This window comes from Solenopsis invicta, chromosome 11 (assembly GCF_016802725.1).
Source record: "Solenopsis invicta isolate M01_SB chromosome 11, UNIL_Sinv_3.0, whole genome shotgun sequence".
NCBI lineage: Eukaryota > Metazoa > Arthropoda > Insecta > Hymenoptera > Formicidae > Solenopsis > Solenopsis invicta.
The window spans coordinates 11596375-11612895 of NC_052674.1; the positions used below are offsets into that span (position 1 = coordinate 11596375).

The 16521-nt window shown below is 40.6% G+C and overlaps 1 protein-coding gene across 4 annotated transcripts in view; it reads left to right on the forward strand.

Moving 5' to 3' along the window:
• LOC105201419 (rho GTPase-activating protein 20) overlaps positions 1-16521 on the forward strand; it is a 222250-nt gene that overhangs the window by 200139 nt on the left and 5590 nt on the right. For all 4 annotated transcript variants that reach the window (XM_026137835.2, XM_011169422.3, XM_011169424.3 and 1 more), the window contains one exon: positions 14718-14900. In XM_026137835.2, coding sequence (XP_025993620.1) covers positions 14718-14900 — 183 coding nt within the window. The remainder of the gene's footprint in view (positions 1-14717; positions 14901-16521) is intronic.

Consider the following 16521-nt stretch of genomic DNA (forward strand, 5'->3'; position numbering starts at 1 on the left):
CTTGGCTGTTTGCGCTCATTAAAATAAGCTGTTCACTCGTCTGTCTGTTCGCGTCGACTTGCTCCTACTTGGGTTTCTATCTGTCTTCTCTTTGGCTTTATGTAGGACGTGAACATTTTAGGAGTACGGGGATTTTATTTTTTAAACCTTCAGCAGTTTATTCACGATTAAGGACTACGTGAGTTAATTCATTAAGCGATTATTTGCTTGATTCGCACTCGTGTTACATATGCCAGGGCTCATTAAGGAGCTTTGTGTATTAGACATATCGAAGCACAGAAAAATTCAACAATGGGTTACGAACATTCATGGAAAATGGGTTAGAAGTGCGGTCTCGAATGACGTGGAAATCGTGAAGAGAAATGCATCGCTTCTTTCGTAATAGAAAGATAAGGCGTCAGAGTAAGATACACATCAGCCGGCATTCTCGAAGGATGACTAAGGGCCGTCCCGCGTGGCCAGACGTCGGCAAGGTCGTTGTCACGACCCTTCGTAAGCTTTACACAGGACCCCTCTTAAGGACGTGAAAAGCACGCTCGTTAAAGGCGCCAGTCGCTTTCAGCAGCGATTGTATTGCGTACGAGCGTTTATGAACGCGAATATATAACCGGGCGTCGTCGTCGTGCACCATAAATGCGTTTTAACGCGATAATCCGCGATAGAGGCTCGCTCAAGTATTATTCGTCAATGAGAATGCGAGAGAAAAGCGCCGCGTGTAGAGTATCCGTGAACGCACCACTGGATATATTCGCCGGTGAAATTGTTACAGGAACAAAAAAATAATACGATAATTCGCAGTTTTAGATCGAACGAAAGAGAGAGAGAGAGAGAGAAAGAAAAAATAAAGCCCATGTTGTAGTTACATATAGCTAGAGCCGATAAATGTTCAATAAATTTATATGAGATAAATCCATAAATTCACTCGAGAAAGATGTGCATCGATAAATGATGCTTTGGAAGCGTATCGATGATGGTGATGGTAGAGAGCAACGGCAGAAACGATTGCTGTATATATACCTTTACCTGAATTAACGATACAAGTTTAATATTAAGGGGATGTATTCGCCAACGATTTCATTTCTGAACCGTTGCTGATCGAACGGGTCAGAACGTGCTCTAACAATGGAAATATACGAAGTGTTATGACGACCGAATGTTAGAAAATTTATGACCAATATCCGGAGGTACGCTCGGTTAAGTTAAAATGTTTTCTTTTTTAAATTTCTCTTTTTTTCTCTCTGAGGGTCGTGGCAATTGTTTACCAATGCACAGAAAAAAAATTAGTGTCAAATCAACAATTTATTATTTCATACATGAACAAGAATATTCTTTATTAAAAAATTTTCTTTATGTAAGCAAATTATGTCTGTTAAAAATTATAAATTCTTCCAAGAAGATTTATATTCTTGCTTAAACATATATGAAACAATAGATTGTTAATTTAATGCTAATTTTTTTCTGTGTGCAATATATAATACAAGTGAATAATAAAAGAAATATTTAAAGAATTTTTTCTGCGTGTAAAGCGGCTGTTTAGATTAATTATTCGAAGTATCGGACATTGATCGCTCTCTCTCTCTCTTTGAGGCATCGGCGTTACACATTATCTCATATCAGACTTACGTAAGAGAAGAAGAATTTTTAATGGAGTAATGTCACGAAGAAGCTGTTCAAATCGCATTGAATATTCTTGCGTGCGAACGATCGCGAAATTGGAAAGATCGCGTCGGCGCAGCGCTTTCCTGCATATTCTGGAAATTGTTTCCGCGTGCGGCAGCGAGAATGATAAACGATTTCGCGCCCACGGCGCGGCGTATTTTCTGACAAACGACACGCCATCGCGCTGTTCGCGTCCGTAACGTTGCCACTGAAATTCGATACGCGTGCAATTAAGCGCATCATATGCATATCGCGCGACTTGTCCGGCGGTGACAGCGCCGACGATTCTATTTGCCCCACGCTAATTTCCGCGTAAGCAATCGAAGAAACCACGTTTCGTTTATCAAGAACCGCACCTGTTCGTGACGAATGAGGAATCATTCCCGAAGACGCGAATAGGACAAGGGGTGAAGGGTCGGGGGAGAGGGAGAAGGAGAAGATCGCGAGGCGGAAGAAGAGAAGAAGAAATAAGAGTAGAGAGAAGCGCTTGCAGAACGTCGAGGAGATGAGCGTGGAAGGGAGGGAAGGTAGAAGGGAGAGCTGCCCCCCGTATCTTCGTATGCGTTTCCTGGTAAGGCTCTTGGCGATCTTTAAAGTCCTCGCTGAGGAATCAAGAGAACTTGTTGCTTGAAAAAGAAGAAAAGTCGGAAAAGAAGACGGCAAGAGAGCAAACTTCTTTCCCAAGCCTCGGATACAGTTATACTATATGAGTTGCAGGGTTGCGTTCGACGTTGCTTTAAACGAATCATAAACACAGGACTTTTGTCCAATTTTATTTTCCACTTTAAATAAACTTTCACTACGGTAGCATTTCAGTTGTGCATGACAGAAATAAAACTTTGTATATCGAAAAAAACAATTTTTTTTATGTTCAATTGAATTATATTTATTTCAACGTTATTTCCTTGATTTAAAAAAAATATCTTCAGAGTTTAAAAACAAATTATTTTATACTAGCTAATATTTGTTTAAATCTAACAAAATGATGTCAACATAAATATATTATTTACTTGAACGTGAAACATTTTTTTACTAGAAAATAAAATCAATTTGAATGTTTTAATACAAATTTAATCGGAACTGAATTGTCTTTTTAATTCAATTGAAGTGTAATTGTTGAAAGTTCTACGGCGTATCTGATTGAAAAAGAAGAAATTCATTTCAGTGACGGTCGCAACCATGTGCAAAGTACAAAGGGAGGTTCGCGCAGAGAGAAAGAGAGAGAGAGAGAGAGAGCTTATTTAATTACGTGCAAGTAGTATAAACATAGAATCGAAGTGGCGCGGCCGACGATATTTTGACCGAAGCACGACCACCGCGTAGCACTGGGCGTTCGCAGAATATTCGCACGGGAGACTCGAGTAAAGTGCCTTCGTCGCGTCGGTATATGAAGCGAACGTGAATACGGCTCTTTAAATATCGGTCCAGCATATCCTGGTCCCCTCGATTCGGCCGAAGGCATCTCCGAGGCGCAACCAGTTTTCGGCCACTTGGCTCTCTGCATGCGCGAACAAACCCGGGCAAAACGACGATGCATTAAATCGTATGTTAAACCGTAATTGCGTCCTCGCCGTGGGCGTAACGATGGACCTTCGAATCACCTTTCATTTTTCTTCATTTTCGTCCGTACACCTTTGTACCTTTCAGCCATATTTTATATTGATCCGATCTCGAAGTGAGGAAGGATAAAATCTCAGATTTCTTAGAGTCGAAAATATAAAGAAAAGTGCAAAAGTGTCTTGACATTTTTTTTTAAGAAAACTCGGCAATTCCTAAATATTCTTAAAAAAAAAAAACAGTTACAAATTCTGAATAATTTTGAATTTTTCCAAGCTTTCGTACAAAGGATTGACGATTCCTCGGGAATCGCGTTTGATCCTCCGCAAGCGTCGTTCCAACGACCGCGACCTCTGTTTCGCTCTCGGCGGAGGCGCGTGCGTGCGTGCACGCACCTCTCGGCGCATCCTCACCTTCGACGGGATAGGTAATGCTTCGTTCTCGCTGATGTCGTGGCGGTTAACTACCACGTTTCAAGGACATCCACTCCCCTCCTCTCCCGTGTTTGTTCCCTATCGCGAATCTGCGCCAGGTAACTTCGGGATTTCGCTTCGAACCGGCGCGGCGCGGCGTATGTCTCTTTTTTTTTCCTCCCTTCGCTCTCGAATCTTTCTCTTCGTTGGATCTCGCGCTAATTGCGGAATTCTTCGCTCCACCACAGAATGAAGAGTCCGACTTTCGTCGGCGATGTCGTAAAGAGACGAAGCTACGCACTTGACCGTAGGCGACGAAGATTTGACTTCGCACGATTAAAAATGCTGTTTATACGCCAAGTATCGTAATTTCCTTCTTTAAGGATGATGATTGTTACGAGTCGATCGTCAAGATGTGACCAAATGGAGGGACATTCTTGAATCGAATATTAAAATGTATGCAGAATATAAATATATTTCATAAATACATTTTAATAATTTGTGCAATTTTTATGGTTTATAATTAGCTCTCTCGGCTGAAGCCGTTCCTAAATCTGTTTGAAGTGCATCGTAATATGTAGTTATGTTAATTAACATACAATTCGCTTCAATTAAATTTTAGTCTTTAAAAAGTCACAAAAATGCGTTCACAATAGTTTTTATTTTTCAAAATTAATACATCAAACAATTTTGTTGTGAGAAAACAAGATTTAGAAAAATTTTGTCTACAGTTTTCGCATGATTGAAGAGTATCGAAGATCTCATTACAGTATTATCTTATTGTTATTTACTACATACACTTTGCGTAGACGAACAAAAAGGTTTTAAATCCTTTTCCAAAAGCAATTCTGCGTGTCTAAATTGAATAAAAGTTCGTTGATAAATGGCACAAATAATCTGACGCTGGGACTCGTCACACTTAAATCATATAGCAAACATCGTCTTTTTTTTTCCTTCATCTACGCCGTGCATATTCGACGAATGATAATTCAGAGGCAGCAGGACACACCAGGAGGGGAACTGTCGTGTGCGATCAAAACCCGTGGGTGGCATATTTGGCTCCCCATCGGGGGGGCTCGTACCTTTCCGAACAATGACGTCAGGCCTCATTATGCATTCGACGATATCGTTTTGTCGTCGGAGAAGTTTGTCGCCTTCGCTCGGTGCGTATCCGCCCAATAACGCATACGATGACGGGGCTGCGCGAGGCACGCTCGGCCCATTCTAAATCATAAAGCATTTTTGGACAGCAACTGATGAATGTGATTCGCGGTATGCGCGAAACGTTTCAAGAAAAATGTCAGAGGGGATACAAATATAATTTTGATGCACGGTATGATACAAAAGGCATGATACAAAAGTCGGAAATTTTTAACACAACGATACACGACAGCTATTTAGGTATCGGGTGATCTCTGCGGCAATCCCCGCAGGATGTATTGTATATACATGTATATTTTATGTCTACGAACACCTACGTGGATAAATTCGTTTTACAGGTGAGTAAATTCCGCGTTATGCCTTGTTAACTGCAGGTCCAGTGTCTTTCGAAATCGCGCGAGTTGCCAATGTTAGTCGTGTCTCGGCGAATCGATGAGCATCTTCTTCGATTACCTTGGAAACATGATCGTCGTGCCTATCGGCCACGATCTCGAGGAATTCTCGTTCTCTCGTTCGGTGCATGCGTGATCGCTGCATACACCGCGGTGAGTGCCATTGTAATGGAAAAACGAGTTGCACGCGGCACTCCCATTCACCAAATTCCTTCCTTTCATCGACGCTGATTCTCCCCTGGCTCTCGGCTTCTCAGTTTCCTTTTCTTCTCAGCTCGTTAATCTCTCTCTTTCTCTCTCTCTCTCTCTCTCTCTCTCTCTCTCTCTCTCTTTCTCTCGAGGTTACCGGTTTGGTAATAAGGGATTTTTTTTCAATTGATGTAATAGAACTTTTTCAATTTCAATTTGCACTATTACGACGTTGTCGATAGAAGAAGAAACTTTAATCTCGGAAGAATATCTGGCAGATACAAAAGACGTTAGTACCGTATCGACAATTTGAATTTTTTGCTCGTTCAGAAAATGTGAGAGGTCGAGAGATCTAATGATTTATTTATCGTTAATATATTTTCTTTCGAAAGAATGGGGCATATCATTGTTCTGTTATTTTTCTCGATGCGCGTTTCTTTAGCGCACCGAAGGTAACATTACAAATGATTAAAGTTAAATCCTTCTCTTACATTCTCGTAAAGTGCTAACGGTAAATTATTGAATATCCCTTTATTCAGACTCCTTTGTTCCTTTGTACGCGTCGTATACATAATTGAGCAGGTGTAATGACCATTCACTGTGCGGACTGTCGAAACCTCAGCCATACCGAAATTGTTCAAGGAAACGAATGGCATAATCGTCTCTTGCGGTCGACTGGTGTTACACACACACACGCGCGCGCGCACACACACACACGTCTCCGATATTTAGCGGCGTTTCTCAACAATTCTCAATAAAGTTATGCGATCGAGGAGTCACAATTCCGTACGACCCAGATGACGGAATTCCGATCGTAAAGACCTTCTTCTTTTTGCAGCGATATCTGTCACTTTGCGGTTGTAATGCCGTGCCTCGGGGGGACCAATTTCACAACGCACCTACTAAGTCGAGATTATAATTTGTGGCGCGGAACGCGATCCATTACGAATCGCCCAACGAATATTCCCGCTCGACGTTAATCTTCTCCAGCCTCCTCGGGAAGCCTTGACTCGTATTAAGCAGTTTACCGTTAAGTAGATGCGCTGAAAGTTATTTATTCGATGTTTACGTACAATTGCATGCCGGAACTTTTTGTTTGAGAAGAATTTATAATACACATCTTTTTATTTGATTAAAGTGTCCTGTTATCTGTCATCAAGTTTCACAGATATACAACTGAGTTAACGCGGAATGTTCGGATTATGTTATGGTAATGAGATAAAATCAGGACAATGTATTACACTGTAACGTGAGTTATTCGTGAGCAAACTTTCAGAAACTGTCAGAAATGAGATTCCGGAAAGAAATGAGACTTTGAAGATTGTCCAACAATTTTAATAAACACGTTTACACGTACGAGAAAACAACGATCGGGGAAGGGAAACGATGTGAAAATTTATATAAATAGTCGAAGGCTTCTCGACGCGTTTCATTAAGCACGCGGATGCAAAACCATTCTGAGCTGATCGTTTTACAAGCGGCAGGTATGCGAGTCTCGTCATCGGAATATTACGAGTTAAAGGAGACCATGCAATCGAGTCTCCTTTCCGTTCTACGTCACCGAGCACGCGACAAATCTGGAATCTAAGCCAAGGCTTTTATATACTAAAAGCTAGCACCTTCGTTATATTTCAACCGTATCGCAGCCTTTGGGAATTTTTTAAAACGTCGCAATGTCTGTGGTAGAAACGTAAATAGCACGACAAGAGCGAAAAGTTAAAATAATTTCTTATCACACCCCTACACATAAATTATAATAGCGACTTTAATAAATCGAAATTTGATTTTTCTTGAGAAAATTTGACGAAAATTATTGCATAATTTTTTAAAAATTACATTTCCGGAGAACGCTCAGAAAATGTTTAATTTATTAGCGCAATATTTGCTATTATGAGAAACGATTATATCAATTAACAATAATATCAGAGTTACATTTTATGATTTTATATTAAGCATTGAATGCGTAATCATTTGGAGTCGAGTTTTGAATAAGCCATATATTAGCGTAAATTGGCAATAATTTTATATTTCCAATAAAGTTACCGGCGATTAAAATTTGCTTGACGGGAAATTAACGGGAAATTGCATCTCATTATCCATTTATTGCACGTAATGCTTGACGCACGAGAATTACGTAACTTTTAACATTACTGTGTCTAATTATCCTAATTAATCGTCGCATAATGGCCGTAAAATTTTCTTCGGGGAAAAAAAGCTACCGTCTCAAAGAATCCACCACGAAAATTACCTCGGATGAGACGACCTGTAACGAGTAACCTTCGGGAGTAAGATGGATTATTTGCATTTCGAATCGATAATAAACACGACAGCGTTACATTGCCGAGCACAACGAATGTCAGAAACGACATGAAAATTGCACGCGCCTGGTTATTATCTTTGCTGTCACGACGACTTTCTTCTAACATAATGAAGCCTTCCGCCTTTCGGTAACGCCGCGAGAAAAGTTCTCTCGCCTCTCAATGATCGCACAAAGAAACCGATTTATCACTGTCACGTTTGTGTCGTGCGATAATGCCATCGCGGCTGTTGTCGCGCATTGACACCGGCCGCGCAAGCGACGCGAAGGAAAGTTCGCTAATCTGAGAAATAGAAGGGGAGACGAGAAGAGCCCCTACGGCGCGAGGAATCGCGGTCGGATCGCGGCAATTTACCAAGATAATTCCGTGCAATGAACAGCGAGATGAGGCGAGATGAGACGATCGTCGATCGGCGTTCAACCTTCGTCACGTGTGGAAGCGCCCGCGCCGCGCCGCGCCGCGCCGCGCCGCATCGTCCTGCGTGCGGGGATTCCTCCGATGAACGCGCGCGAACGGCGAAAGGCGAATGCTGCGGGTTAGACGACACGTCGTGGAATTACCGCGGAATACTGAATGCCGTTTCATAACTCGCCTCGCTGGACTGCATACCGTGTTTCTTCAGTTTCGTTCGCGGCTCGCCGAACGATTACACGGTGCTTTGAAGCTCGCGGTAATCAAACAATTTTTTTTTTTTTTTTTTAATTAAAAGAAAAAGATGTGAGAGTTAATGCGCGAGATGTATTCAGTGACGGCGCAGCGTCACTGCGTCGGTATTCGAAATTGAAGATGCACAAGTTGCATAAGATGCATCCGAGCATGCTTGAATTGGCATACGATCGATTCGGATTGAAGATTCAGGTATTCATTCGAAGCGCAATAAATCATTTTTTATTCGAAAAATATGTAAAAGCTAATACTGATTTTACAGGAAAATTTTATCTCGAATGAAACGGGGTTTTTTTTCAGACGGATTTTATTTTTAGTTGTTCTCCAAATGAGAAATATTACTTTAATGCGTACATGGAAAAAAGATTTCTTTAGATTTAGTGTTCCTGTTTATTTGACTAAAATTTATTTCACCGAAATAACATATGCTTATACGAAACACGAGACGAAGCATTATTTCTTTAAATAAAAATTTTGTCGTTTCGTTAAAAAAATCTCTATTATTTGATAGAAATAATATTATTTCAAGTAATATCTTTCAACCAAATAATATATTATTTGATTACAATAAGTATACGAACGATGAAACAAATAATTTATTTATACGAAAATGGCAAAATATATTGAGAATGTATCTTTCGTTTCAAACAAATGATTTATTTATTTTATAAGACAAAAATGTATATTGTTTCAAATTGAAATAATCGTACTTATTGATTCAAACATTGGTTCGTTTGAACCATTCGAAATAAATTTATTTGAATACAATAAAATTTATTAAGTTTGAAGAAAAAAATCGTTTTCTCTGTGTATATTATATACTTCCGGAGGCGAGTTCATTCTACAGTGTTACAATATTCTAAAAGATGATTTTGTATTTGTAAACGCGATTAAAACTCGCATTAAAAAAAGTGCTGAAATTTTTTGAGCACGCCTGTATAACAGCCAAGCCTATAAGTATATAACAAATCTTGACGTGGTCCATCGATTTTTTTGCCTCGCGCCTCACCTCGTTTTATTTGCATGCGCCGATATATCAATTTCTCCTGAAACGAGCGTGTCGATGTCCCGATCCCTGAAGCGGCGGATCTTTGCTCCAAGCCTAGGCACGCTGCTCTCATGCACGTGCGTAAGGCGCTGTCCCAGGAAGCGGGTTTTGTAACGTCGAGACAGGTGTTCTCGACGTTGCGTCACGCCGTAGCAATTTGTCCTGGCGTACACAGGTACGAGGTGTCCCTCGCTAAAAGCTGCGTTCACCCAGCAGCACGAGAATTCATTTTTCTTGGGAGCGCATTTCATTTATGACATTTTTACATTTATTAATTTTGTCAAGTTGCGTCTAATAAATCGCGGCTTTCTTCGCGTGAAACGCTTCGGATTTATTCTTCTTTCGGCTCTTCGGTAACTCTATATTCTTCTGATGTTTTTTTTCTTCCTGTCGATTAAACTTTACGGATAAAATTCTCGTTTTACTAAAAGAGCAAAGCAATAATCGTGACTGCGTCTCGTTGAAAGACTTTCGCGGGACATCCCGTATCCAGCGACGTGCGTGCGTGCAGTCTGCTCTCTGCTCTCGTAATATCGAGATGCCGATAGAAAAAGTTACATTCCGCATGCCCCGCGGGCTCTCGGCATTCCGTATCTTGCGTATGCCTCACCGTTGCAGCAATCCTAATAAAAATTGACCTGGCAACGACCGACGGGATATTATTGGCATATTATTGAACGTAAGAGTTGTGACCAACCAACTGATACGAGAGAGATGCTTTATGATATCTCATGGTATTTTATTTCTAGCGATGTATACTTTTCAAACATCGACGAAAATCGTTATCATCGAGCGTCGACGCTGTCTCAGCACGCTAATCCCCCGTCGTGATGATAATTATCGATAATGGTTTGTCGAGTGTCGATGTCGTAAGAAAGATGTGACCCGAAATAGACGATCTTTCCGATAGCGGAGATTAAAATCGACATTGATCCCCGTTGGAGCTTCTGCCTCGACATTAACCGCTCAGGCTCGAGACGTCCAAGCGCCATCATTCGCTGCTCGGGGTCAAAAATTCTTGAAGCGAAGAGAGTTCCTGCCGCTCTCGCGTAAAAAGTCGCTATCCTGCCATCACGACCACGTGCATTCCACGTGCGTCTCGCCGAGCTCTCGGGGCTCTCGGAAGAATAGCGCGCTCTTACCGCGCGCACTCCACGGCGGAATTTCGTTCCGCGATTTACCGTTGCACGTGCGCTCAACGTCAAAGGGGAATCCCGCGAGGAAGCGCGGAAGGGTTCGCGCGATATTGCGGACACGTGAGGTGTAAACGTGCCCCGCTGTTGAGAAATAGCGCGCCCGAGGTAGTCGACGGTGCTAACGGTATATACCTTTCAGGTACGTTTGCATATATGCCCAAACGCGGATTCGTACGGCCGCATTTGTAGAATATCGGATGTATCGCGACGGTCGCGTCGAGACCGCTGCATCCGACCGATGCAGCCGCATTCGTGACGAGTACATGGCTGCGTTCAGCAGACTCAACATGTTGAGATATTCTTTTAGATCATCCAATCAGACTTTCAGATTTAGAAGAATACACTAATAACAGCGAGCGCTCACTCGACTGTTGAGTCTGCTGAACGCGGCCCATGCGTCGCGCGTGAAACGAGCGAAAAGGACACGACGTTATTGTCCATGTCGTCTCCAATTCTCTTTCTCGCCTGTCGACGCACTCTCCCTCTCCTCCGACTGATCGAGTGATTGATCGACGCCCGAACGATTATATATTCGATCGAACAAATTCACCAGCCGGTCGTGATGAATTAATGCCTCGACTTTCGAAAGGGAGAGGCAGAAATCGATAATCTACGATACGATTCGAATGAGAGAGGATTTTGAGCGTTAAAAGAAATGGCTACGGCGAGGAATGTAATTGATCGATTAATAGTTGTAAAATATTTTCTTCTTGTTCACGCAAGATTTATCGCATGGAATTCTTCATTCTTTTTTTTTACATATCTTTTCTTCAAATTTGTACGTATCCAAATATCCATTTTTCAAATAGAAAGCTCTAAACTTAGTATACCTATAGGTATCAATTTATGCAGCCAGGAGAGAAAATAAATTTCAAATGCTGCAAAGGATTTGACAATATTTTCCAAACTGATAACGATGCTTGCCAGATTCTTTTATTCAATTTGAAGAACGAGTGAAATGTAAAACTCGGGGGGAAAAAGAAACTCAGAATTGATAAAATATTTACGTGTACCTAATAAATGTATCGTCTTAAATATTACTAGTAATTATTCAGTGTTCATAATATTAGTTGAAGAGGAATGTTTATCACACATCTAGGTAGTGCGCGAACGTTTATCCTTCAAAAACTCGACAAAATGAAATTATCTCCATCTATTTTGGCTTCTTTTACGTCTCCTTGTCTCATGTATGCGATGTGATGTTTTTGCATAGCTCTTTAACATGCGAGAAGGAATCCCGACACTTGCCGTCTGGCATTAATAATGATCCCTTTGTCAATATTATCTCTTCCGCGATATCTCTGCAAAATTTTAAGAATTTAAACATAAGATTTTCAATTCGAATTCAAAGAATCTATGACCGATTCTTGAAAAAAAAAGTCGATAACAGCCAACAGTTTATCTCGGTATTCTTAAAGTATCGAAACGTTAAGTTCTTTGACAAGAATCACTCTTCGTCTTTCTTAAAATCTGCTTGAAACGGCGGTGTATAGAAGATCGTTTACGATCAACTGCGGTATGCCGATAGCTGTGTTCGCGTCTATATTTCTAGGAATATAATAATTGCGACGCGACAGGCGGTGAAAGTGTGCGAAAAGGGGCTCGGAAACGGTGCCGGCGCGTAAAAGTAACGTATGCATCACGTGGTGGATTCGAGACAATGAGACGATGGGAAAGGGAACGAGGGACGAAGAGTGCGAGAAAAGATCACGCTAAATTCCCCATTCGCGAATATGCGCGGGGATGGGCACATGTCCGAGAATGCCAATAACGAGTACCTACGGCAAGCGGAGATTACATGCGAAAGAGAAAACATGGTAATGAATGCCGTCGTGGCATTCATCATGGAATTGTACCTAAAAGAGGCTTCGTAACGCATGCGTAAAGTGTCCTCGAGATAGAGTACGCTTGGCCTCAGATCTGATACAATTTTTTCTGATATACTGCCAATTATTTTTTAAACAGTATATTTCTTATTTAATACTCTATAAAATCTTTGGAATGGAATTTCATTCTAAAAGTGTGAAAATCCTGCCAGTCTTGATAAAGAGTGGCAGGATTTTCACACTTTTAGAGTGGAATTTCACTCTTTTAGATGAAATTTCACTCTAAAAAATTTAGAGAATAGGGTCACTGCACCAGTCAATGAACAAATAAAAAATTGAACTAGTCAATGAACATATAAATGGAATTTTAATTACATTTTTAAATAAAAAATGATATTTCAATAAAAAGTTTATGAAAATTAGATCATAAAAAATATAATTAATTCGCCATTTATTATTTCAAAGTCTTATTATTTTAATACTTTTCTAAACATAGTCATTTAAGGGTGATTGTTCAACGACTGATGCAGTGACCCTGTGTGATAAAACAATATAATAAAATATATTGATTTTTAATTATTTTATACATATGATGCAACAAATATTAATAGAAATTGCACCAATGAAGTATTACGGATACTAAGCATGGATCCCTTCGAGAATCTCACGAGTGATGGCGACCGAATGCGGTGGCGATCGTTCGAAATTTCGCCAGCGGCGGTATTTTGCGATAACTGCGAATTAATTCAGAGCACGTTCGAGCTCCCATCAACGGCCTTCTACTCGCGCACATTTTCCTCGGCAGCGGCAACTATCTGCCACGTTATGATAATTAAGAAGAGAGAATCGCACGCGGCCGTTCGTGCAGGCGCGCACTACGATCATCGGTCAGGATAATCGAGCGTCACCGACGAAATTTGACGGTGACTCAACACTACGCTGGAATCTACGACGGGATTTGTTGTGGGATTTACATTGCTTACGAGATCACTCACGATCATTCGTGAAACCGATAATCCCCGTGACAAAGGTTTAGAGTTGAATCAGCGTACGCATGGAATCTCTTTTCTATTTTATTACTATGATCGATTGGAGGTTTTAAGATCAATAACGTAGATTTACTTGTTACGCAAGGCATCTGACAGATCCCCATTGATATACTAGATAACAAGAGATATGAATTAATATTAATTATTAATGGAAAGAAAATGAAAAATGATGTAATTATTAATATATGTATTGAGTATTGCGATTTAAGTTGCAAGAAATCAATTCTAGACGGAAACAAAACTCTAAAAGAATATTATACATTGTAGACGAGTTTTATACTGGGAGAAATGTTTGGTTGAATAGTGATCAAATGAGTTTTATAATTATAAATTACTAAATAAATAGTTGCTTTGACCAAACAGTTTGTAGCCTTAACCAAATAATTATTTTCATACAACAAATTACAAAAAAGTTTTGTTAAACGTAACTAAGCTTTTGGTACCAGTAACTACAAAATTCAATTGATCACTATTCAGCCAAACGTTAGTTGATTTTACCAAACGATTTCTCTCGGTGTAGAAATTTCGCATTCATTGAACGCTGTTATGTTTCTTATTAACGCGTTAGAATATAGAAAGGAAGAGGGGGAGTTATACATTATCGCTGCCATTTATATGAACGTCTAATGAAGCCATATACGTGACATGTTGCAATAGTCAGTCTGAGTTAGTCCCCAGGTACGGTCGTCGACTATGACATGAGCACAATCGTACATCAAATAATGATACGTTGTCAATTTACATAACGCACTCCGAGTCGTGAATAATAATTATCGCGTTCGTTGTAGCAAGGAGGAAACACGAATCAGCGTGCATTTCCGAGGCTGTATGCCCGATCCGGTCGACGCTTCACATTTATTTCCGCGTTCGGCGGCTTGATTATTATACAGAGAGACACCGCATCGCATTTGCCAGTAAAGTTCATATCGGGGAAAGTTATGTGTGCCCGCATTTACGATGCTTCTCTTTCCTGCTTTCGTAATGTCTTTGAAAATTGCCGATCGCGTTGTCGATGAACGGCGATTTGTCGAAAATTATCGGGAGTTGCACAAGGACCGTCGACGTAATCGCAAATTTCTTCCGCGCTCGGTTACGCGCCTAAGATTTCCCAAGCTTGGCGGCGAAGTTGCGCAACGCACAATTTTTTTTCGTGATACGTGGTTATGTATAGAAAAAAAAAAAAATTCACATCACGATTTTTCTCGTGATAACGAGGAATTTGACGTGTATTTTATTTGCGCAGGTTCAGAGGCTCGCCGAGTACGAGAGATACTTGGGACAGGAAGCGAGGAACTTGATAGACAGCGAGTGCATTGACAGCGGGTCGGTCCTCCACCGTGGACAGTTAGAGGGTGACCTTCACCGCATCCAAGAGCTGTTCCCCGGCGACAACTTGCGACTGCACGAGAGAGACGTTGTCACCACGGTATGACGAGTGTCATTGATATCAAATATTTTTTGCTATCCCTAATTCCCGAAGAGAGATGATCAGAACTCGAGTTGGCAATCGCAGCCTTAGTAAAATTGCTTATGCAAAGAGCATCCTACTCCTCTCTTCGTGGAGGATGCACGGACGGTGCAGTGACAAACAACGGTGCTGGCAAACGGTATTGCGGACAATGCGCCTTGCAATGCAGTTTTTCTCACGGTCGTTTTAGACGCATCTCGTTTTTCTGCGTCCTCGGAAAATGCTCGCGTGTCGCTGGCGTGGCGATTAGAGCCGCGTATATGCACTTCCTTCCCACGTTCATTCGCGTATCATACGGACACGTATGTATCCGATAATATTCTCCCAGCCATATTTTCACCCGACTCGGCCCGGCTGCTGCAAACGGTGAAATTGGCGTGCCGTTCGTTCAATAGAGCGCTCACTTTCTGCGTCCGCACAAAAAAAAAAATATATGGAAACGGACTAGAAACCATGTCACCGTAATAAAGACTGGCAATAATGACAATGGAATGATATTTATATCGTTTCCATGGAAAGCGCGTTTTTTTTATTTTTTATTTTTTTTAATGACAGAAACGGCGAAAGTTAGTATTGTAAAGACGTAAAAAGATCCTTATAAAGCAAAAGAACCTCACTTTTTATCTTTAGTTACACCGAGAAAAAAAATTGTTAACTCGACTAAATTTTTTCAACTCGATTAAATTTTTTCAATTCAAATATTTATGTATTTGATTTAAATATTTAAATGTCAGTCTAAGCATTTATATACTTAACTACATATATATGTATATTTAAATTAAATACATAAAGACTTTAACAGAAGAAATTTGATCAAGCTGAAAACTTTAGTCAAGTTAACAACTTTATTTTCTCAGTGTATAATAACCGATTGAATTGTGATTCACAATTTTCCTTGATATCTCAATGCATATTTTTTCTCTTGCGTATTTTCTAACAGCATGATATTTAATGAATATTGTGAATAATATATAAATATACGTACGATATTATGACATTGTACGAATATTCGTACGATAGATACAATAGAATATTCTAGAATATTCCTACGATATGCTGTTAGGATTGTGAAATTACAAGATTATTGTTTTTTTCTTCAAACGTCGCGGAACATAAAAACTACAGGCTAATATTATCACAGTAGAAATAACAACCGCTCACAATTGTTGATCGTCCGTCTATATTTAGAAGTGTACATTCGCGGAGCCGCTTTGAAGCATTCTTATATGCCATAAAACATCGGCGTCTATCGGTATCACTCGAAACTCTCACTGTTGAAGCCCTCGGGCGATGCACTCTCCAACGCTATAAACGATAGCAGATAATCCATCTGACGCGTTGGATTTATCAGTGCCTGCTCCGGACTCTTGTGCGTTGTAACAACGCGATGGGTTACCGCCTGGCTCTCGCTGGAACCATCAAAAGTGATTTCGTAACTGAAAAGAGCGGCGAGCGAAGAATAGAGGACGTTGGGACATGTCAAAGAATCTAATAGCTTGCGTATGTTAGTCCGCCCGCACGAATCTTGTCGCGGGAATACTCGCTCTGCAACACGCCTTAGAGAATCGCCGCTTACCGA